Genomic DNA, 22,736 nt, shown 5'->3' with positions numbered 1-22,736 from the left:
GCTAAGTACAACATGAACCTAATTTGTTTATAATCCAATGGGTTTCTACATATTTCTATGCCTAAATATATGGATAACAGGTAAGTCTTAATCTATATGATTACATACTTGAATTATTATCCATAATTTGTTACTGACTTAGGCATAAGATTGTCATAGGCATCCAATGCCACCCATATACGATTTGCAGGATGACGATTACGTTAGGTGGTGGGACAAGTCCCTTATAGTGGTGCCGTCTATGGGATTCTGTGATCTATGATTTCAGTTTTCTATTGAACATCAACGTGGTTCCAACATGCCGACCATTACACATTCTCAAGCAACCCGTGAATCAAAAACAATGCTCTAGATATGGAGGCACAATTAGCTGCAACAAAGGAGAAGCTAAAGGTGGCGTTAGACGCCATAGAGAATCAAATGAAGGAGTATGAAGATTTGACGCGTTGCAACTTGGAGCTTAGAGACGCTACCATGCCTAGCCACGACGAGCAAGGTGAAGGGGAGGCGCATAGCAACAGAGGACAAAATGCGGAAGATATAGAGAAAAAAAAGTTGCATGATGAACTATGGAGTCTCACTGGAAAGTACGAGGAGATGGCGAAGAAGATGGGGGGATCTTCTTCGGTAGAACAATAATTGAGTTGGACCAATTTGCCCTATAGCGAGGAGATCGTGATCATGCCGCTTCCACCCAAGTTCAATGTACTGCAGATAGAGATGTACGATGGGTCAAAGGATCTAGTTGATCACTTGGAGAACTTCAAAGCGTATATCATTCTCCATGGATTTCTAGGAGAAATCGATTGTCAGGCTTTTCCCCTAACCCTGAGGGGAATGATGAGAGGATGGTTTGGCACACTCCACCCTGGATTAATTGACAGCTTCGAAGAATTGGCTAGACAGTTATTGACGCAATTCATGCCTAGTAATTAAGTCTCGAATCCCGATTGAATGGTAGGAAATTAGAATGTTACTGGTTGAGAATAAACTAGCAGTCAATATTGACTATATAAACTTAGCAAGCCATTTCTAAGATGCAACGATCTATAAAATAACATTAAGAAAGACAGAATTAATTGGGCATCAAATAAACCCATTCTCATTACAATACATCATTCGACAACATTTCCAAATCCTATCAGTAAATACTACTACTAAAATATTTACAACCCCATGTTGGAGATGTCCTTTTACCCTCTATGAAACATACAATAGAAAACACGCCCTAAAACCAATTTTGCATATTGAAATTACGGACGGGGATTTGAACATATCAGTTCCCCCAACAGATGACAAACTTTCTTCCTCCAGAATAGACTTCTGCAATCTAAAATCTTATCAAACTAATCTTGATTCTATTATTATTTTTTATTTCCATTGAATGTCCGAAATGCTAAACTAATTCCAGAAGTGGACAAATCATCCTCCGCAAGTATTGCAATTACTTATAAACAATAAACATTTCCATCTAAATTGACCAACTTTAAGAGGAACAGCAGTCTCGGTAACGAACCAAGTTGTTCTCATTACTATCCAGGCACCTCTTGACCCTATCTTCATCCTCATCAAACATCTTTCTACTTCCATTGCAATTTGAGCACGACACGAACCTTACATCCCCACAGCTCTAGTAGATGAGCTCGGGTTTCTGAACTAGAAAACCTTAGAGAATTCTCGCCAATTCGCCAACTTCTAAGAGGTGCTTGATCACCTCAGTGCCTCCCAAGTGCTTCCCTTTTACAAACATATGTGGCAAAGTCATGTTCTTCTGTCCCAATACACTCGCATCTCTTCCAAATACGCAGAGTTCATGGATACATCCCGCTCATCAACCTAAATCCAAAACCCCCGAAATATCATCCTCGCAGCATAACAGTCCTCGTAGGTTCTACAAACATGGCATAAGGTTGTGAAGAAAACTACGATTCTGTCAGTTAACGTCGTGTTTTGCACACCTTTGGGCCAGGTTTCAACAAATCGAGTCTTTAATCTTGAGCCTGCACATACAGAGAAAACACAAAGAGATAGGAGGCCTTGGTGGAGACCGGTGAGTCTTTGAATCCTAAGTCAGTATCCTCTTAGTAGTTTATGCAAAAGAGTAAAGGGATCAGAGAGAGTTCTTCGTACCAGGGGATTGGCTTTTATACTAGGTTTCTGGGGGTCAACTCCTCATACCTCATGTCAGGGGGATATATCCTCTCAACAGTTCCTTTAGTCAAATTGCTTTAATGCGGTGTGGCTTATGGGGTGGCGCAATTAATGCGGCGTGGGTCTCTGTCCCTTTTATCATGTGAGTACACGCCATCAAACTCCTCCTCCATTACCTATCAGAAGATCAAGGGTTTCTCGTGTTTCCCACCTACCTGCATGTATAGTGCTATCTAAGACTAGGCATTATAGGGGGAACGCTGAGGTGATGTGTCCCCTATTTCCTTGCATTTTGGGGGTCTTCCCACGTGGTTATGGCCATAGGCCGAGCTCTGATGTGTTGATGGCCTCTAATAGGCCAAGAGGTTGCCTAGTCGGGTCGAGCTCTCCATGTTTAGACTTGTCTTCTGAACCTTTGATCTAAGAAAAAAAACTCCCTTACACTGTCCTCCATACCCAACAATCGAATTGAAAGGCTATCGGGGACCGAATTGATCCAGTTTGTTTCGGGTTTGAGCTTGCTAGGCAGCAATTGGGATTTCAATTGCGATACGGACTCCTCAATGTTTCTCGAAGATTTGAAGAAACTACGGAGTTGCTTGACCTTACCTTTGATGGAACTATCGGCGGAGCGAGGATTCAATGGAATTGTAAAATCTGAGGAAGGAATCGGAGCCGGTCTAGTCCAAAGCGGCTTGGAGATAGGGTTTCTTCCGGGTAACGATTAAGGATTGGTGGTGCAAGGTAAGCGACCAATTGAAGAAGAAGGAGGACTTGGAATTGTCAGAGATTTCCATGTTTTTGGATTCTACAATCTAGAAATGCAACAAATATAACAAACAATTTAAAATTAAAATATCGGGTCTTTATTTGTAGAGGAGCTCTATCAGGGTTGGGGGATTTGAGAGATGATCGATAATTGAGAAAGGAAGAAGCCAGCTCAAAAATAGGTCTTGAAATGCCAAGAAATGAGGCTTTGGGGACCAAACTTGGCTAAGAAGAAGAAGAACACATCTTTACTTCAACGTTCAAACAATGATCAGAATATGAAGGAACAATTGTGATAATCAGATGGAATCGACAAAAAGACTGCTTAAGGAGTTTGTGTTTTCGGTTTGTGGAGGACGAGGTGATGAGTTGTTGAGGATGACATCCACAATACATTTTCATATTTTAAAATTAGTTTTTCTTATTATTATTCTTATTATATTAATTAAGTTGTTCTATTTATCATTCATACACTGTATATTTATTATAGGAAAAATAAAAATAAAATAAAATAAATATAAAGTATAATGTGTAGAAATGATAAAGAGAATTATTCATGTATATATGTTTGTATTTGTTTTAGATAGAAAATGTTCAAAAACAACCATTAATTATTTAATTTAGACCTTATTTCAAATATATATATATATATATGTATGTATGTATATTTAATGTATACTTAGTTTTGAAAGTAAGTTGAGTTAAATTGAGATGAGATAAATGAGATGAGATAAAAGTTGAATAAATATTTTTTTAACATTATTTATATTTTAAAATTTTAAAAAATTAAATTCTTTATTATATTTTATTTAAAATTTTGAAATGTTGTAATAATTAGATAGACTGAAAAGAAATTATTTCACTAAACAACGGCTTAGCGTGAGTATGCTGAGGTCAGGCTAATTCTTTTTTCTAGTTTGAATTAAACACAGCTGTCATACTTTTCTTTTTAAAAAGAGATTTTTCAACTCTTATATACGGTTGTAAATGAACTAGTCTGTTCAATAGTCTGCTCGGTTAAACTCGAATCAAACTTAACTCGTGAAAAAAAAAAGCTCGTTTGTGAAAATAGATATCCGCTTTATTGGTAAATGACACATAATTGACAAAACTCGAATCGACTAGGCTAAGGCTCTTTAAGGCTGCTCGTTTATGCTCAAGTCGACTCGTTAGCTCAACTCGATTAAAACTCATTCATATATTGATAAATATATATATACACACACACACACACACACACACACACACATATATATATATATATATAAATATATATATATGTATTAACTAATAATATAAGCATATCATTTTTATAATTAAATATATAATATGTAATCTAATTACTTATGTCTATATAGTGAATATACATCATAGGTATATTTTATAATTTGTTTAATAATTAGTCAATAAAATTTAAAAGTTTCATATACTAGTATGTGGGAACCATATATGAAATAAATACATACTATCATATTAAATGTATGTATTAATAATATATGTAGGCATATAATATATTGTTATTTTGGATAAATATCAACTAGTTAGATATTAATTATTTATAAATTTTTTAAAATTTTATAATGCAATAGAACTTCTACTTATTAGTTGTATAAATTCAATATTAGATCTTCTATTTTTTTATTTAATTTATTAATTATTAAATCTTATTAAAAAAAATAAACAATTCGATCTCGAGTTCAAGTCAAGTCGAGCTTGACTCGACTTGACCTCAAGTTCGACTGGACTCGAACTCATTTGTGGGACGAGCTCGAGCTTAAGTTTAAAGTTTAGCTAATTGAGTCGAGCTCGAACAAAGAATAAAAAAAAATCTCGAGCTCGAGTATTTTGAGTCGAGCCGAGCTCGACAAGCCAAAAACTGGCTCGGCTCGACTCGTTTACAGCCTACTCACATATTTTATTCTCCATCTCTTCCACTAGCATTTTAAATTATTTTATTTTATATATTTTTTTATAACAAAATATCATTTAAATGTAAATATTTTTTAATATCAATCTTTCAACTTTTTCGTTTATTCATTATCTAATCATTACAACTTTTCCAAACTTTCAAATAAAACATAAAAACAATTCAACTTTTTGAAATATTCAAACAAAAATAATATTAAAAATTTATATTCTAACCCTCTTTTAACTTTATAATTTTTTTATTCAATTTTTTCTTTCTTTTTTTAAAATCCCATTAAACATCTTGACTCAAATTATTTACTACTATTCACAAATTATTTCACTATTATTTACATATTTCTCATAACATCTTATCTTATCTGTAAAGTCAAACGATGCCTTAATCTAGCACAAAATAGAAGATAAATAATATCAATTTTTATCTATAAAAAAAATTATCCAAATCATTTATAATTAAGTAACGCTAGATAAAATCATGGGTTATACAAATACCGCACATTCTTTTTGAAAAAAAGAGTAGTCCACTATTAAAAAATGAAGAGAAATGATACTTACAATTGTGAGTGTGCTAGTGCCGCGTAATCATTTTGAAAAAATAAATAAATATGAGACCCACATTAAAAGAAAATTAATTTTTTAATAATAGACCCATTATTTTTCAAAGTGGCTGCATGGCGATTGCACACTTCACAAAACGGAATAGGATTTGATTTTTTTTTTTTTCGAATTTAGCTAATTTTTAAACAAGATTTTATATATAACAATTTTTTTCACAAATTTCTTTGTGGAGATTTTGAAGATCATCCTAAAAGAAAATGGATATCTTTGAAGAATATATGCAAGCCAACATAAGGAGGGCTTGGGATCTCCTACTTGTTTGACACTCTACAAGCTCTTCAATCTTCAATATAAATTAGCTTGGAGTACTGTTATTGCTACTAACTTCTTTTGGACAAAGTTTTTAAAGCAAAAATACTCATAGGAATATTTATCAGTATCTCTTAATAGTTAATTCTACAGCATGAAATTAAGCCTGTGAAAAGTTAGAAATCGTTCTGTTAAATTTTGGTACAATAATTGGGTAGGAAATGAATCTCTTGTGTGCAAGTCTTTTGTAATAACTAATCTTAATACGTTTCGAGCTTAAGGATGTTTTGCTCTAAAGCAGGTTGGAATGTTTCAAAATTGGCAGGTTTGGAAGATAATGCTTTGATCCTTGAAGTGTTGAAGATGCCTATAAATTTGAAAACGAGATTAGATTTAAGGAGTAGGAAACACACTTCTGACTATGTGTTTATGTGAAATTACCACTTGCACCAAAAATTTAAGTGGATCTGAAGAGATAGATTTAATCAAGATCTCTACTTTAGATTCAAATATATATACAGAAGTGTGCATGGGATTTGAGAGATGATTGATAATTGAGAGATGAGGAAGCCAGCTAAAAGATAGGTCCTGAAACACCAAGAAATGAGGCTTCTGGGAACCAAACTTGGCTAGAAGAATAACACATCTTTACTTCAACGTTCAAACAATGATTGGAATATGAAAGAACGATTGCGATAATCAGAAGGAATCAGCAAAAGATTGCCTAAGGAGTTTGTGTTTTCGGTTTGTTGAGGACGAGGTGAGGAGTTGCTTTTCGAGGATAGCATCCACAACACATTTTCATATTTTAAAATTATTTTTTCTTATTTTTATTCTTATTATATTAATTAACTTGTTCTATTTATCATTCATACACTATATTTATTATAGGAAAAATAAAATAAAATAAATATAATGTATAGTATGTGGAAATGATAAACTAGTATGTGGGAATGATAAATAGAATTATTCATGTATATATGTTTGTGTTCGTTTTACATAGAAAATGTTCAAAAACAACCATTAATTATTTAATTTAGACCTTATTTCAAATATATATTTAATGTATACTTAGTTTTGAAAGTAAGTTGGGTTAAATTGAGATGAGATAAAAGTTGAATAAATATTGTTTTAATATTATTTATATTTTAAAATTAAAAGAAATTAAATTATTTATTATATTTTATTTAAAATTTTGAAAAGTTATAATAATTAGATAAACTTAAAAGAGATTATTTCCCTAAACAAGGGTTTTGTGATTACCCGCTTTTGAGTGTATTTTCGTTGAAATGGTTGTTTTTATTTTAATTAATATATTAGTTTAATTATTTTAATTTATTTGCGTTTTAAAATTTGATTTTTTAATTTATTTGATATTGTGTTTTATTTCTTTTAGATGTTTTGTGATTTTTAATCCCTTTTCGGCGGTTTGTTTTGTTTTCCCGGAGTGAGGATTGGACCTCATTTCTTTTTACATCTTTTTCCTTTTTCTCTTTTTTTCCTTTTTTCTTTTTCCCTTCTTTTATTTTTCCTTTCTTTTTCTTTTTTCTTCTTTTTCTTTTTCCTCCTGCTTTCCCCCGCGTCGACCCCCCCGATCTCTCTCTCTTCTCTCTCCTCACCCACGACTGGAATCTTCTTCAGCCTAGACCGCCGCCGTCCGGCCACCGTTTGGCTCATCGCCGGTCTCGTTCGAACCCCCTCCCTCCAGCACACCTTCCCACCAAATATCTCCCCCTGCCGGCCGGCCTTTTGGCCGGAAATCCTCCTCAAAGCCCCACGGTTTTTCGTCCGATCCGCCACCGTCGCTCCACCTCCGGCCACCATTTCTTCACCACTTCATCACCGGTCCCTTGCCGTCCTAACCCACCCATTTTCGGCCTCCAACGACCACCGGAACAGCTCCTACGAGCTTAGTTTCCGATTTGGGTTTTTTGGCCATTTTCCGGCGATTCCGCCGGCACCCACGGCCGTTCATCACTTCCAATAGCTTCACAACCATCCCTAGACCATTCCCTATCAATTTCGTGTCCTAGTTTATCCCCGTTCAAAAGTGGATTTTTCAAACCCACGGCCACAGTGAATTTTCACTGTGACGTTGCTTTTCCGGCGCCGTTTGCAACGCCGCGTGTTTTCTAAAATTGCCATATAGCGCTGTAAGTATTTTCCAAACCCTATTTTCAGATTTAAATATATATTGCTCTTTCAATTAATTAATCTGCTGGTTGGTTGATTCCGGACTGAGTCCGAGGAGTTCGGGGGTCGAATGGATGGAGGACGGAGTTGCTTGTTTTATTGTTTTATGTTGTTGGATTATTTTATTATGCATTGGTATGGCATTTCATGGTGTATGCATGTATGTTTTTGTTTATGTGTGAAAAGTCTGTGTATTGGCGTAAGTGGTCTTACGGGTGCGTGTGTATCACGACCCCAAGCCGGGATGGGGTATTATCCCGGTGGAGCTCCTCTGGTCACTCGGGAGCGGAATAAACTGAGTGATGTCCCCTGAGTTGTCGCTAGACGACGGGAGCGGGGGCTAGGGGTTGCTTGGCTACGAACGCGCCGGGCGCGGAACCGGGCATCGCTCTATGCACCGACTCCGTGGCCCTTCGCTGGTGAGGGCTAGAGGATGCTTGGCTACGAACGTGTGGGGCACGGAACTGGGCATCGCTCGTTAGGTGTCACATGCGTGGTGGTACTCTGCGGTGTGGCACTGGAGCCAGGGTGTGCGGATGACCCCTAGGGGAGGTCATGGTGCATACGGATAAAATGTGACTTTGGCGTGTTTTCCGGAAAAGATGTGTTTTTGGGCCAAATGGGTTTTTGGCGTGTGTGGAAAACTGTGTCTTTGGGTTTTGTGCATTGGGCATGGTTCATGCATATTGTTTGAGTTCTATATATGTTATTATCTGGTAGTGTTTGGGTTTTACTTACCTGCGGTACCATTTTTGGTTCCGTAGCTTTTGGTGCAGAGTTAGAGGACGAAGAGGAGGAGGCTGAGCCCGAGGATGCGGCTCCGCCGGGTTGCTGATGCTATGTTTTATATTTGTTTAAAACTGTATTTGTGTTTTTGTAATATTTTATTTATGTATGTTTTAAACAGCTTGTATTACGTTAAGAAAAATTTTGGTACTTAGTTATGACTTTCGTTATCCGCTACATGTTCTTTTGTACATATTTGTTGCCTTTGCACACACTTGTCACCCGTCGATAGGATGGTGACCCGGGTTGTCACCATTCGGACGTCTCGATTTCCCCGTGTTCAGGCGTGGGGATTTGGGGGCGTCACAGGTTTAGCGTGAGTATGCTGAGGCCAGGCTAATTATTTTATGCTGAGGTCAGGCTAGTTCTTTTTTCTATTTTGAATTAAACACGCTTGTCATACTTTTCTTTTTAAAAAGAGATTTTTCAACTCTTATATAGGGCTGTAAATGAACTAGTCAGTTCGATAGTCCGCTTAATACTCGCTCAGTTAAACTCAAATTAAACTTGACTTGTGAAAAAAAAAAATTTTTCGTGAAAGCAGATATCCGCTTTATTGATAAATGACACATACCCGAATAAACTCGAGTTAACTCGGCTAAAGCTCATTTATGCTTGAATCGACTCGTTAGCTCGATGCCATTAAAACTCATTCATATATTGATAAATATATACATACACCTATGTATATATAAATATATATCTATTAACTAATAATATAAGCATACCATTTTTATAATTAAATATATAATAAGTAATCTAATTACTTATGTCTATATAGTGAATATACTTTATAGGTATATTTTATAATTTGTATAATAATTAGTCAATAAACTTTAAAAGTTTCATAAACTAGTATGTGGGAACCATATATATATATATATATAAAATAAATATATATTATCATATTAAATGTATGTATTAATAAAATATGTAGATATATAGTATATTATTGTTTTGGATAAATATAAACTAGTTAGATATTAAGGATAAATATCAACTAGTTAGATATTAATTATTTATAATTTTTTAAAAATTTTATAATTCAATAGAGGTTCTACTTGTTAGTTGTATAAATTCAATATTAGATCTTTTATTTATTTATTTTATTAATTAAAAATATTATTCAAAAAATAAAAAATAAATAATTTGAGCTTGAGTTCGAGTCAATTTGAGCTTGACTTGACTCGAACTCATTTGTAGGACGAGCTCGAGTTCGGGCTCCAGTTTAGAGTTTAGCTAATCGAACCGAGCTTGAACAAAGAATAAAAAAAAAATTCAAACTTGGGCTCAAGCTCGAGCTCGAGTATTTTTAGTCGAGCCAAGCTCGGTAAGCCAAAGACCGGTTCGGCTCGATTATACCCCTACTCACATATTTTATTCTCCATCTCTTTGCGCCGGGTTTGGTTCCGCAAGCATTTTAAATTATTTTATTTTTTATTTTATTTTATTTTAGTATCAAAACATCATTTAAATGTAAATATTTTTTAATTTCAATCTTTCAACCTTTTTCATTTATTCATTACCTAATCATTACAACTTTTCCAAACTTTGAAATAAAACACAAAAACAATTCAATTTTTTCAAATATACAAACAAAAATAATATTAAAAATTTATATTCTAACTCACTTTTAACTTTATAATTTTTTTATTCAGCTTTTTCTCTTTCTTTTTTCAAAATCCCAACAAACATTTTGACTCAAATCATTTTACTACCATTCACAAATTATCTCACTATTATTTACATATTTCTCATCACATCTTATCTCATCTGTAAAGTCAAACGATGCCTTAATCTAGCACAAAATAGAAGATAAATAATATCAATTTTTATATATAAAAAAAATTATCCAAGTCATTTATAATTGAGTAACGCTAGATAAAATCATGGGTTGTACAAATATTGCACTCTTTTTGAAAAATATAGTAGTTCATTATTAAAAAATTAAGAGAAATGATACTTACAATCGTGAGTGTGCTAGTGCCACATAATCATTTTGAAAAAATAAATAAATATGAGACCCCCTTTAAAAGAAAATTAATTTTTTAATAATAGACCCCACTATTTTTAATAAAATATATATATATATATATATAGAAAAATTTAGAGGAATCGTGTGTATTGTGAGAATTCAAAGATAAATCTTACATGAGGGATGAATTTTCACGTTTATGTTGTGGATTATATATACATTTCGATCGGTTTTGTATCGGTTTTGTACTTGTCGGTCTTAAAAACAAGTAACAAGATTTGTAAAAGCAAATATATGTAGTGGATGTTGTTAAGTATATTTTTAATTAAATTGCATAAATATATGTTTGATAAATGTTATAAAACTCAATTCATAATTTATTTATCTCTTTTTAATTTAGTCCTCCGGAATTCCAGTTTTTGGATCACTGAGAAAAATAAATATGTATGAATCCCTGTTTTCTAATCCAACCATCCGCTACCGAATTTTCAAATGTACATATATATATATACAAATCTCAAAACTACGTACAGAAATATACACACTCTATTTACCAATCAAGTCTTAAGCTAGGACTACATGGGGAATGCGGGCTATAGTAGACCCCTCCCGTCCTCGTTCTTTCTTGCACCATTCTACCAAATCAGGACATCTGTCGATATAAAACCTCAAGAGTGAGAGAGGCAGGCAGTTTGTTGGAAATGACGTTAACTTTTTACAATCAATAATCCAAAGTTTTCGGAGTGAGGGAGGTAGGCCCTCCTTTGGTAAGGACGCGAGTTTTTCGCAATTGCTGATTTCCAGGACTTGAAGTGATGTGAGGTTACGAAAGCCCTCGGGAGACCAGTATTCCAGATTTGGAAACTTACTGATGGTCAACTCGATTAGAGAAGTGGGCAGCTTCATCTGTGCAAAGGATACCAGGTGCGAAGTTACATCGCAAATTTTAAGAACTTTGAGAGAGGTAATCCTGTGCAACCCCCACTTAAACAAGCCCTGAGCGATACTGCTATCATCGATCTGAAGAGATGTTAGGTTGGTGGGAAAACCTTCTTCTGGAAAGCATTCAAGTGCTCTTGGACATTTCGCCATCCTCAAATCTTGAAGAGAGGTGCAAGTGTGTATGCGATTGACCACCGCTTGCATTTTCTCGCAGCTGTCAACACGAAGCCTTGTCAGGTTGGCAGGGAGCAACTCACCGTCCGGTAAGAAATCGAGACTTGGACAATCCCGAATTTCAATATTGCTTAGATGGCTGAGACAGTGTATACCGGTGGGTAAGGATTTAAGGTTTCCGCAACCAGAAATGGCAATGGATTTAAGCAATGAATTATGATGTAATTCCTTCGCTATTGACTCTAGCTCTGGACATGACCAAATCCATAATGTTTGAAGTGTTGTTGGTAATTCACCGGATTTGAGGGATGGACAGTTGGAAATGTACAAATCCCGAAGATCATGAGATCTGCTGCTGTCATCGCTGTTGCCGCAGCTGTTGGCCGTGTCATCCTCCTCCACCAAAATCTGAATATTATTGCAATTCCGTATACGTAGTTCCTTTAGAGTAGTTGGAGGCAGCTGGCCTTTAGCTACCAACGAAACTAGTTTTGGACAATCAGAAACCTCCAGATAACGAAGACTTGGGAGATGCGGAAATGATCCCACCTCATTTGACCACAAATGCGTCAGTTCCTTGAATCCATCAACCACTAATTTTTGTACATTTGCCAACCCACCCATTGTAATTAACACCTTCATTTGAGACTCAAATTCTGAAATTGTTGAAAGATGCATCAATTTCAGCGAGCTAAAATCAACTTCTCTTCCGCACACCACCCCTTCTGATCCCTCAAATTTTATTTTGCATCGATCTGGAAAGCTTGAAACTGAGACCACTAACTTCCGACAACATCCATCTATCTCAACATTTTCAAGTGAAGGAAGGTGGTTTGGTATATTTCCCAACAGCTTGGGACAATTTTTAATAGAGAGCTCACGTAAGTTTGAGAATGCTTCACAAGGACTCCAGTTCTCCCACTCCACCATATTCTTGAAATTTAGAGTCTCCAAGGATCTAAAAGGTTGTGATGAGCCATCCCCACAAACTTCAGGACCCATACTCCTCATGCTAGCCATACCCTCAATCGAAAGGACTCTGAGTGATGGAAGTTTCCCCAATGGGGGCAATGATGTGCACTTTTTACAATTTTCAATAGTTAAGAACACGAGATTAGGAAGGGAAGGGCGGTTTAACCATGTCGGAAATTCTGCACCCGCATAGCATCTAATAGTCAGTTCTTTCAAAACTTTGTGAGGCTGTAGCATGTTAAGAAACTCCTTTTCACTCGTTCTGTCCTTGGAGTCATTAATGTCTTCACTCCATCCCAATGACAACCCATCAAGGTTCGGCTTACCACTTAAATTCATGCCCCTTGCATCCTCTGGCACAATCACGTTCTCCAATTTTGAAATGGAGAGTGTCCCTCGAAGATAGGACAAAGACCCTAGCTCCTTCAACCCCGAGCAACAATCTTCTCCCACAATGAAATCAGACAACGTTCGAAGACAAGTTAATTTGCCTATATGCAGAGGCATTGCTTTTAGTGATCTTGCTTGTAAAATACTGAGGTGACGTAAGTTGACCAGGTTCCCAAATGTTGAAGGTAGTTTCTCTAGACATGGGCAATCTTCTAACAGCAATGTTTGTAAATTGTAAAGAGTGGTTGTTGATTCAGGCAAGCTGGTGATGCAAGTGCGAGACAGGTCAAGATACCGTAGATGCATGAGATCACCAATTTAATTTGATATCTTGGTTATGTGGTAACCGTTCAATGAGAGCACCCTCAAGCATCGTAATGTTGGCGACAACTCAAGAGAAACATAACTGGTCAAAAAACACCACCCAGGATATGGCAACATTAGAGGTAAGAAGGTACGTAAACATGTGAGTTCAGAAAAGGCCTCAAACTTTTTAAAGCCATCATATTGGTCACCCAGGTAAGACAAATGGCGAGCCTTTGTAAAAATACTCCCTTGTTTACTACCCTCAACTCTATCTTCCATTCTAAAGCATGTATTTCCTGCAACAGATTTAGCCAAGTCATTGATGAGGTCATGCGTCATAAATCGAGATTTTTTGTCGTTGGATTGTTGGAAAAATGACCTTGCCAACAAATCCCGAAAATACTTTGAACCCAAATCTTCCATTTCCTTTTCTTTTTGTTGTGGTTGAATCAAGCCTTCTGCCATCCATAATAGAACCACCTCCTTCTCCTCAAATTCATAATCTTTAGGGAGTATAGAACAGTAAGCAAAGCATCTCTTCAAATGCGATGGGAGATGGTAGTAACTCAACATAAGAGCTGGAACGATTTCACGTCTCTGCTCTAAAATATTCCATATCTCGCTATTCAATATTTCCTCCCAGGCATCACGGTCCTGCAGTTTTGAACGTAAGAGGCCTCCAAGTACTTTTGCTGCCAAAGGCAAACGTTTACATTTTCGAACGATTTCCTCACCAAAATCTTTGAGGTGTGGGTGTGAAGAAAAGTCTTTTGCCCTCAAGGCATGGTGGGTAAATATGGACATAGAAGCGTCATTTGACAACAAATCCAGCTGGTAAGCTTCAGTGGTACTTGTAGTATTTGCAACTTCTCGATTGCGAGTTGTGATAATAACTACACTTCCTGGAGCCCCTGCTTCGAAAGGAGTAAATAGGATTGTCCAGTCATGATAACGATCATTCCAAAGATCATCCAGAACGACTAGAAATTTCTTCCCTTTCAGCGCCTCCTTTAGTCCGATTTGCAACAAGTTTAGATCATTATCATCACGACTTCCAGGACTGATAGATCTTAAAATTGTTTTTGTGACCCGAACGGCATCAAAATCTTCAGAAACGCAAGCCCAAGCTTTAAGATCAAACAAACTTTCGACTTCTTGGTCATTGTATATTAACTGCGCAAGTGTTGTCTTTCCAATACCCCCCATTCCAAGTATTGGAATCACAGAAACTTGAGTGTCCACTGATTCTTGAGCTTGCGATTTCAATAAATCAAGTAAAGCCTTTTTATCTCCTTCCCTGCCATAAACACGAGCTTCATTCACTACAGAAGTTGGGGCCTGTACTGTCCCTCTAATTTTTTCTGAACTCCTGTCTACAAGTTCTTTCAAATTGAGTTCACCTTTTCGTGCCACTAGATCTTTAAATCGAGGAGTCATGTCCTTGATATTTGACTCCAGCCTAGTTCTCAACATAATAGCATAGGGACTCAAACCACTAAAATAAGCAGGGATGAGATTCCGTACCTTACTAGTACTAGCCTGATTTTTGACCTTCAATTTGCATCGCAAAGCTTCTGTGGCAAACTCATCGAGTATGTCCTCCACATCGTAGGCCAAGTCTTTGAGATCCTCCAGCCACTCTTTCACTGCAGTACTCTGAGCATGTAATTCCTTCTCCTCTGCATCATCAAGCACCTTTTGAATCATTGACAACAACTTGCGCCACTTGTCCAGCTTTTTTTTAAGTCCCTCTCGTCGTGCAAAGGCCAGCAACTCGGGTGAAGCCAATCGGTCAAATAACACTTGAAGGAACGCAGCAAGAAAGAGCTCTCCAACCGGCATTGTTTTCTCTGGAGAAAGGAATGAATCAGGAAACGATGCAAAAGACTAACCAGAGAGTCGAAAGAAGTAACCGGTTCCGTCTGGGAAGAAGCTATAAGAGTGCTCGCACAAGTCAACAACAAGAAGTCTTCATTGGTTGTTGGGTATTGTTTCGTTGAAGGTGGGTTGTAATTTTGTCGCGTTCGATCAACGGACGGAATCCATTGCCTGGACCTCTTCCACGCACGTTCTATGATATGAAACAAAAGAGAAAAACCAAAGGATAATAGTAATATATTGACGTTGTCGGCAACGTTATTGGTGTGAGTGGAGAGTGGAGACCAGCTCATCATCCATTATGTGCAAATCTTTTCCAACCCTGTTTCCGCTATCGTCCATTATCTTGTTTCCGCTGCTTTTCTACTTTTGTTTTGTTCCTCTTTTATGCTTTTTACTCTTTTCCTCTCTAATAGATCTATGCCTCCATATCCCATTGCCAACAACTAATTTGTTGGATTATTAAAGTTGAAGGACAGTGCTACTCCCACAGAGGGAGTGCACCCAAACCTCCACCGAAAGGGCGAATTTTTTTTTCTCTTTTTTTTTTCTCAATATTTTTTTTAATTTAATAAAAAATTTTAAAAATAAATAAAAATCATTAATTTATTTAAAAATATTTACCTTAACTATTAAGTTAAATAAAATAAAAAAAAAATAAAAAATAGAAAATATGTGGTTACCAACGTCTGTGTAGACAGCATTTCCCTAATGTTAAATAGTCGTTGGCTTGTGCATTGGAAATTTGGAACACGTCATGGTGGGTGTTCTTTGAAGGGAGATGCTTTGGACCCAAAGTGTGTCCCGAATTTTTTTATTTTTTTATTTTTTTACTTAGTGATTAAGGAAATATTTTTTAGTGATATTGTGAAATTTCTTTTTTTAAAAATAAAAAATATTTAAGTATATAAAAAAAATGAATGAAAAAAAAATTGCCTTCTTTCGGTGGGTATTCAAGATACATCTTTGGGAGATGTAGCAGTACCCTTCTTTGAAAAATAAAAGGAGCAAGTAAGAAAAATTGAAGAAAATGAGGACTCCTTGCCGAGGGATTTGTCACGCAGTCCAAAAGAGAAGATCATGGTTTGAAGGTCTTAAAACAAGAGAAATAATGATAATGGTAATCATGGAATTTTAAATTCAATTTGAGAAATTATATTTATTGTCTTGCTGTCAATGAATTCTATTATTGCCAAGAAGAGATTGAATTTTCATAATTAATCCGACCAAAAACCACCGTAGAAGTGCCCCAATCCTTCAAAAGATTTGTTTGGACTGCTGCTTTTTGCCAGAAACATGCTCTTCTGTAGCTATGACTTTGTACATAAATTGGCTAAGACATTGCATGCTATTCTGCAATCTGATTTAGTCTGTTCAAGCTGAGGTTTTTGGGTACCCATATACATACTAAATTTGTGTTTTGGTTTCTTCATATATATGTTTGTCTATATCTATATGCTCTAATTGACATGTCCCCAATCTCTTCATCCATTACATTGTTCATGGAAAATCTGGGCCAGCATATTTGTTTACTCATGCAATGAATATCATTGTTGGGCGAAATGAGGACAGGAAGCTCATAACTGGTGCATACAGTGTTGCTGACGTCTATTGATGCCACAGTGGGGAGATCCAAGGCTGGAAATACTTACGTGTTTATCAGGTGAAACAAAAGTTCAAGGAAGGGAAATTCCTAATCGAGACAGCGAAAATCGCCAAGGAATATTAATAATCCTAAATGTGAAGACATATTCATAACAGATTCCATTAGAAAAAAGGGTCCCTGCTCCATTTGTCCCAGATAGAATATGAGCATGTTGGTTCCATATTTTCAACTGTACTCAATATAGTCTATATAGGTGCTTTGTAACCAAAACTTGAAGGTTTATTGGATAATTAAGTTCTATATTGCTGATATGATAAAAACTTGTGGCTCTTTGATTCTGAAATCAATTATAAGAATCTTATTCTCCTAACCAGATCGCTGCATCAATAAGAATATGTAAGGAAACCCGATATGGCATACACCTAATGAAAGGGAATTTGATTTCCTTGCTGGATGCTGGTCGTTGACATCATGGAAAATGAATCCTCATCCAAATATTCTATTTCTCTTTTTATCTATGGACTAAGAGAAAGGGTAGTGTAGATGCTTGATACCGAATATACTCATTTACTTGTGAAAGACATTGTCCCTGTTTCCACGTATATACTCCTTAGTTGTGTAGGTTTATTGCATTGATTTCCTCCTCAGTACTTACCTTAGTTAGAGGCCTGATTTGCTCCTTATTGTACTATATAATCTAGTTGCTTTTCTGTAAATGAATCATTGAGGTTTATCCATCATTCCTTTTTCTGATTTTAACATGGCTTCAGAGCCACAGTCGATTCCTGCTCTTTTTTCTTTCATCAATAGCCGACACTAGCAGCCCAACGTCTTCCCACATTCCAACACCTTCAGCCAGCTATGATCCTTCATCCCTTTATTTCCTCCATTCCTCTGATCATCCAGGAGCCATCCTTGTGTCCACGCTACTCACATAATCCAATTATCTCACTTGGCAATGAGCCATGAAAATGGCCTTCATTGCAAAAAATAAGTTTGGCTTTCTAGATGGAACTCTTCAACGACTAACAGATCCAAAAGAATTATCAGCATCGGAAAATTGTAGCGACATGATTTTGTCCTGGATCCTCAACTCCATTGAAAAGTCCCTGGCCTCCAATATGATTTACTTCGAGAAGGATGTATTGATCTAGAAAATTGGTTTTCTCAATGCCAAAATCCACGACTATTCAAGTTGAAGCGTGGTATCAGCACTTTACAGCAAGTTACCATGGCCATTGCTGCATACTATAATACCATCAAATCTTATTGGGATGAATTGAGTACTTTTAACATATCTTCCACGTTGCTCTTGTGGTGCTTTTAAGTTGTTACAACAAATCTTTTATTAGCAAACTCACCCAATCTTTGGATTGTGCCACTTTATTATTTCCAACCTTTGGCATTTCCAGGACCTACGCATGAGGAAGCTGATTGGAATGGATGAAGTTCGCGATGGATATTTCAAAGAGTGCTCAAATTAGAATAGGATTCTTGTGAGGCCTTGCTGTGTTCTACCTACCAAATTTTGTAATAATAAAGCCACATTTTTGGTTAAAGTCAACATGAAAAAATTAGTTGAGACCTTCAACTTTAGTCCATCAACAATTCCAGGACCAGAAAATATGTGATCATTAACTGTATCAGCCCAATCCAATATACGAAACATCCCACTACAAACAACAAAAACACAAGCGATCAGGCCAGGGCCAAGGATAAAATAGAAATACACTTCAGAAAAACTAAAGGAAAGCTCATAGTTATCTATTGTTCAAATCAGGATTCAAAGATTCAAATTAACATTTAGATAATGATCGTCAAAATTATATAGTTTTTGACTTTTACATTAGTATTCATTTCAAAGGATCCCTTGTCATGAATACCTGGCCGTTGGATCTATACACGTGGTGGCATCTGTTATGATATATATATCTCAGCTTATACTTGTAATCCTAGATCGATTTCTTCATTCTTGTATACGGCTGGAAACTAAAGGGTCAGAGAGAAGAGAGAGCAGGGAGGGGGCGATATTAGGGTTCCGTGGGTTTCCTTATAGAGAGAATAAATCTGTGCGATTTCTTGTGGTTTCTATGAGAGTTTTGTAACTTTAAGTGTACTGAGACTTCTCTGTGAAGTATTGTTCATCAATAAAGATCTCTAAAACCCATTCTTGCCGTGGATGTAGATCATTAGAGTCGAACTACGTATATCAGTGTGTCTTTCCTTATTTCTTTTACAGCTTTATATTTTCTTGATCCTTTTTGATAATCTGTATATATCCTTGTTGATTCGTGTTTCATCTTGTTAATAGTGTTGGTATTTGTAATCTGGTAATATTTACGAAATGGTCGCTTCTTTGGTTGTGGTTGATATCAAACTTATATTCTTGTGATTATTAACTTTCGGTTTAGATAAAAGAAGAACAGAAAACTTTATAATAAGAAACTGAAAGGTTTATTGCAAGATTCATTTAGGTTTATAATAATTTTATAAACAATAAAACATAAAAGTTTTATAACATATTGAGCTGACCGACAATGGCTGTTTCCTATACCAAAAGAACTGGTTCACAAAGGACAGTATGACACACGCAGTAACACCCAGAACCCACATCCTGAATATGACCGCCGGTATGGTCGGATCGTCGGTTTTGGGCACCGTTAGATCGACCTGTTTAATAGGACACTCCTCGTCGAACTCCGAGGTATCCTTCCCCTCAACGGGCAATACCTCACCCATGATTATTGTATTGCAAAAACTGGTGTTCCTTCTCTCAAGTACTCTGAAACACAATAAACAAAAAATCGAACAACTGCAAGACAATGTTAGGAAGAATGAAAGATATCAATGGAGAATTAACACGATGGATGTACATATGCAAATATATGGATATACGTTGAGAGAGAGAGAGAGAGAGAGAGAGATTCTCACGGGGAATTTGTTTAGGACTTGGAATCCTAACAGACACGAACACCGGAAAAGCAAACTACCCAGGAAAGAACGAAACTAGTGTAGTAGATTAGAAATATATTCCAACTCATACTAGGATATTCAAAAATAAATTATTAGAAATATATTCCAAGAATATCGAGAAGGAAAGTGGTAGGAAGGTGAAAAGGTCATCAATGCTGAGAACAAGGATTCCATGATAATGATGCATGTGGGTTTTTAATTAATTCCCAGATCAATCCTTCCCAGATCAATCACTATCCTAGTAGTCCTTGTTTGTTTATATGTAGCAGAGGTATTCCAAAAGTGGGTCAAATCCAACCATTCATACATACATATGTTATATATATATATATATATATATATACATACATGCTAAGAATTAAAGATCTTATCTTTGTTTTAATTTCTTGGGTCACATAATGTACTTCCACTCACCACCAAAAAAGCACTACCATTAAAAACAAAAAAATCAGGGAAAATTTTTTAAAAAAAAAAGAAGAAAAAAATTGAATGGCTCCCAACTTTTTCTCCCAATCGTGCTGTGTGTTTGGTCCCATTGCCTTGAACACTATATTGTCCATCCCATCCTTCCACGGTAGTACAAAGTCTTACAACTGTTTACCACAATAATAATAACAAAAGATATTTTTAACATGAATTGTGTAAATATCGCGTAATCTCTTTTACAAAAATAAATAAAATATAAGATCTAAATAAAAAAATTAATCTTTTAATAATAAATTATACTCTTCTTCAAAACGATTACGCGACGTTTACGAAGTTGTATATAAAATTACTCTAATAATAATAATACTTTAAGTCTCATTTGGATTCCAATAGTGTTTCATCTCATCTTATCATTACAACTTTCTCAAATTTTCACACAAAATATAATAAATAATTCAACTTTTTCAAATATTAATTTAACATTTTTAAATCACAAAATAATAATAATTTTAAAATATAATATTATAATAATATTTATTTAATTTTTACCTTTAATCTAAAATCTTCTCATCTTATCTATCTTATCCCAAACCAGTCAGTTGTATATGATGGAAAAAAGTTGCCATATTTTTCAAAGATACCCAAAGCATTATTGAAGGGGCTCTAACCACTCTTTATGTGACGCCCCCAAATCCCCACGCCCGAACAACGGGAAAATCGAGACGTCCGGATGGTGACAACTCGGGCCACCATCCCATCGACGGGTGACAAGTGTGTGCAAAGGCAACAAATGTGCATGAAAGAACACGCAGCGGAAAACGAAAGTCATCACTAAGTACCAGAATTTTTCTTAACGTAATACAAGCTGTTTAAAACGTACATAGATAAAATATTACAAAAACACAAATACAGCTTTAAACAAATATAACACATAGCATCAGCAACCCGGCGGAGCTGCATCCTCGAGCTCAGCCTCCTCCTCTTCGTCCTCTAACTCTGCACCAAAAGCTACGGAACCAAAAATGGTACCGTAGGTAAGTAAAACCCAAACACCACCAGATAATAACACATATAGAACTCAAACAATATGCATGAACCATGCCCAATGCACAAAACCCAAAGACACAGTTTTCCACACATGCCAAAAACCATTTGGCCCAAAAACACATCTTTTCCGGAAAACACGCCAAAGTCACATTTTATCCGCATGCACCATGACCTCCCCTAGGGGTCATCCGCACACCCTGGTTCCAGTGCCACACCGCAGAGTACCACCACGCATGTGTCACCTAACGAGCGATGCCCAGTTCCGTGCCACGCACGTTCGTAGCCAAGCATTCTCTAGCCCTCACCAGCGAAGGGCCACAGAGTTGGTGCGTAGAGCGATGCTCGGTTCCGCGCCCGGCGCGTTCGTAGCCAAGCAACCCTTAGCCCCCGCTCCCGTCGTCTAGCGACAACTCAGGGGACATCACTCAGTTTATTCCGCTCCCGAGTGACCAGAGGAGCTCCACCGGAATAATACCCCATCCCGACTTGGGGTCGTGATACACACGCACCCGTAAGACCACTTACGCCAATACACAGGCTTTTCACACATAAACAAAAACACACGTGCATGCACCATGTAATGCCATATCAATGCATAATAAAATAATCCAACAACATAAAACAATAAAACAAGCAACTCCGTCCTCTATCCATCCGACCCCCGAACTCCTCGGACTCAGTCCGGAATCAACCAACCAGCAGATAAAATAAATCGAATGAGCAATATATATTTAAATCTGAAAATAGGGTTTGGAAAATACTTATAGCGCTATATGGCAATTTTAGAAAACACGCGGCGTTGCAAACGGCGCCGGAAAAGCAACGTCACAGTGAAAATTCACTGTGGCCGTGGGTTGTGAAAAACCCACTTTTGAACGGGGACAAACTAGGACACGAAATTGATAGGGAATGGTCTACGGATGATTGTGAAGTTATTGGAAGTGGTGGTTGGCCGTGGGTGGCTGCGGAATCGTCGGAAATAGGTCGAATTTTCCAAAAAGGAAAGCTAGCTCGTAGGAGCTGTTCCGGTGGTCGTTGGAGGCCGGAAATGGGTGGGTTAGGACGGCAAGGGACCGGTGATGAAGTGGTGAAGAAATGGTGGCCGGAGGTGGAGCGACGGCGGCGGATCGAGTTGAAAACCGTACGGGCTTTGAGGAGCTTTTCCGGCCAAACGGCCAGCCGGCAGGGGGAGATATTTGGTGGGAAGGCGCGCCGGAGGGAGGGGGTTCGAACGAGACCCGCGGTGAGCCAAACGGTGGCCGTCTGGGCTGAAGAAGATTCCGGCCGTGGGTGAGGAGAGAGAAGAGAGAGAGAGGCCGGGGGGCTCGAGCGGGAAGAGGAAAAAGAAAAAAAAAA

General features: G+C 36.9%; 2 protein-coding genes across 2 annotated transcripts; both read right to left on the bottom strand.

Moving 5' to 3' along the window:
* Window positions 1-11,230: 11,230 nt before the first annotated feature.
* LOC122310322 (putative disease resistance protein At3g14460) lies at window positions 11,231-13,450 on the bottom strand. Its single transcript, XM_043124218.1, has one exon. It carries the CDS (start codon window positions 13,448-13,450, stop codon window positions 11,231-11,233), a length of 2,220 nt encoding a protein of 739 aa, XP_042980152.1.
* A 12-nt stretch (window positions 13,451-13,462) lies between these two features.
* LOC122308887 (putative disease resistance RPP13-like protein 1) lies at window positions 13,463-15,528 on the bottom strand. Its single transcript, XM_043122163.1, has one exon. It carries the CDS (start codon window positions 15,290-15,292, stop codon window positions 13,463-13,465), a length of 1,830 nt encoding a protein of 609 aa, XP_042978097.1. The 5' UTR covers window positions 15,293-15,528.
* Between the last annotated feature and the right edge of the window lie 7,208 nt (window positions 15,529-22,736).

This window comes from Carya illinoinensis, chromosome 5 (assembly GCF_018687715.1).
Source record: "Carya illinoinensis cultivar Pawnee chromosome 5, C.illinoinensisPawnee_v1, whole genome shotgun sequence".
In the NCBI taxonomy this organism is placed as follows: Eukaryota; Viridiplantae; Streptophyta; class Magnoliopsida; order Fagales; family Juglandaceae; genus Carya; species Carya illinoinensis.
Note: the sequence above shows the minus strand (reverse complement) of the source record. Positions and strands in the feature narration are given on the sequence as shown.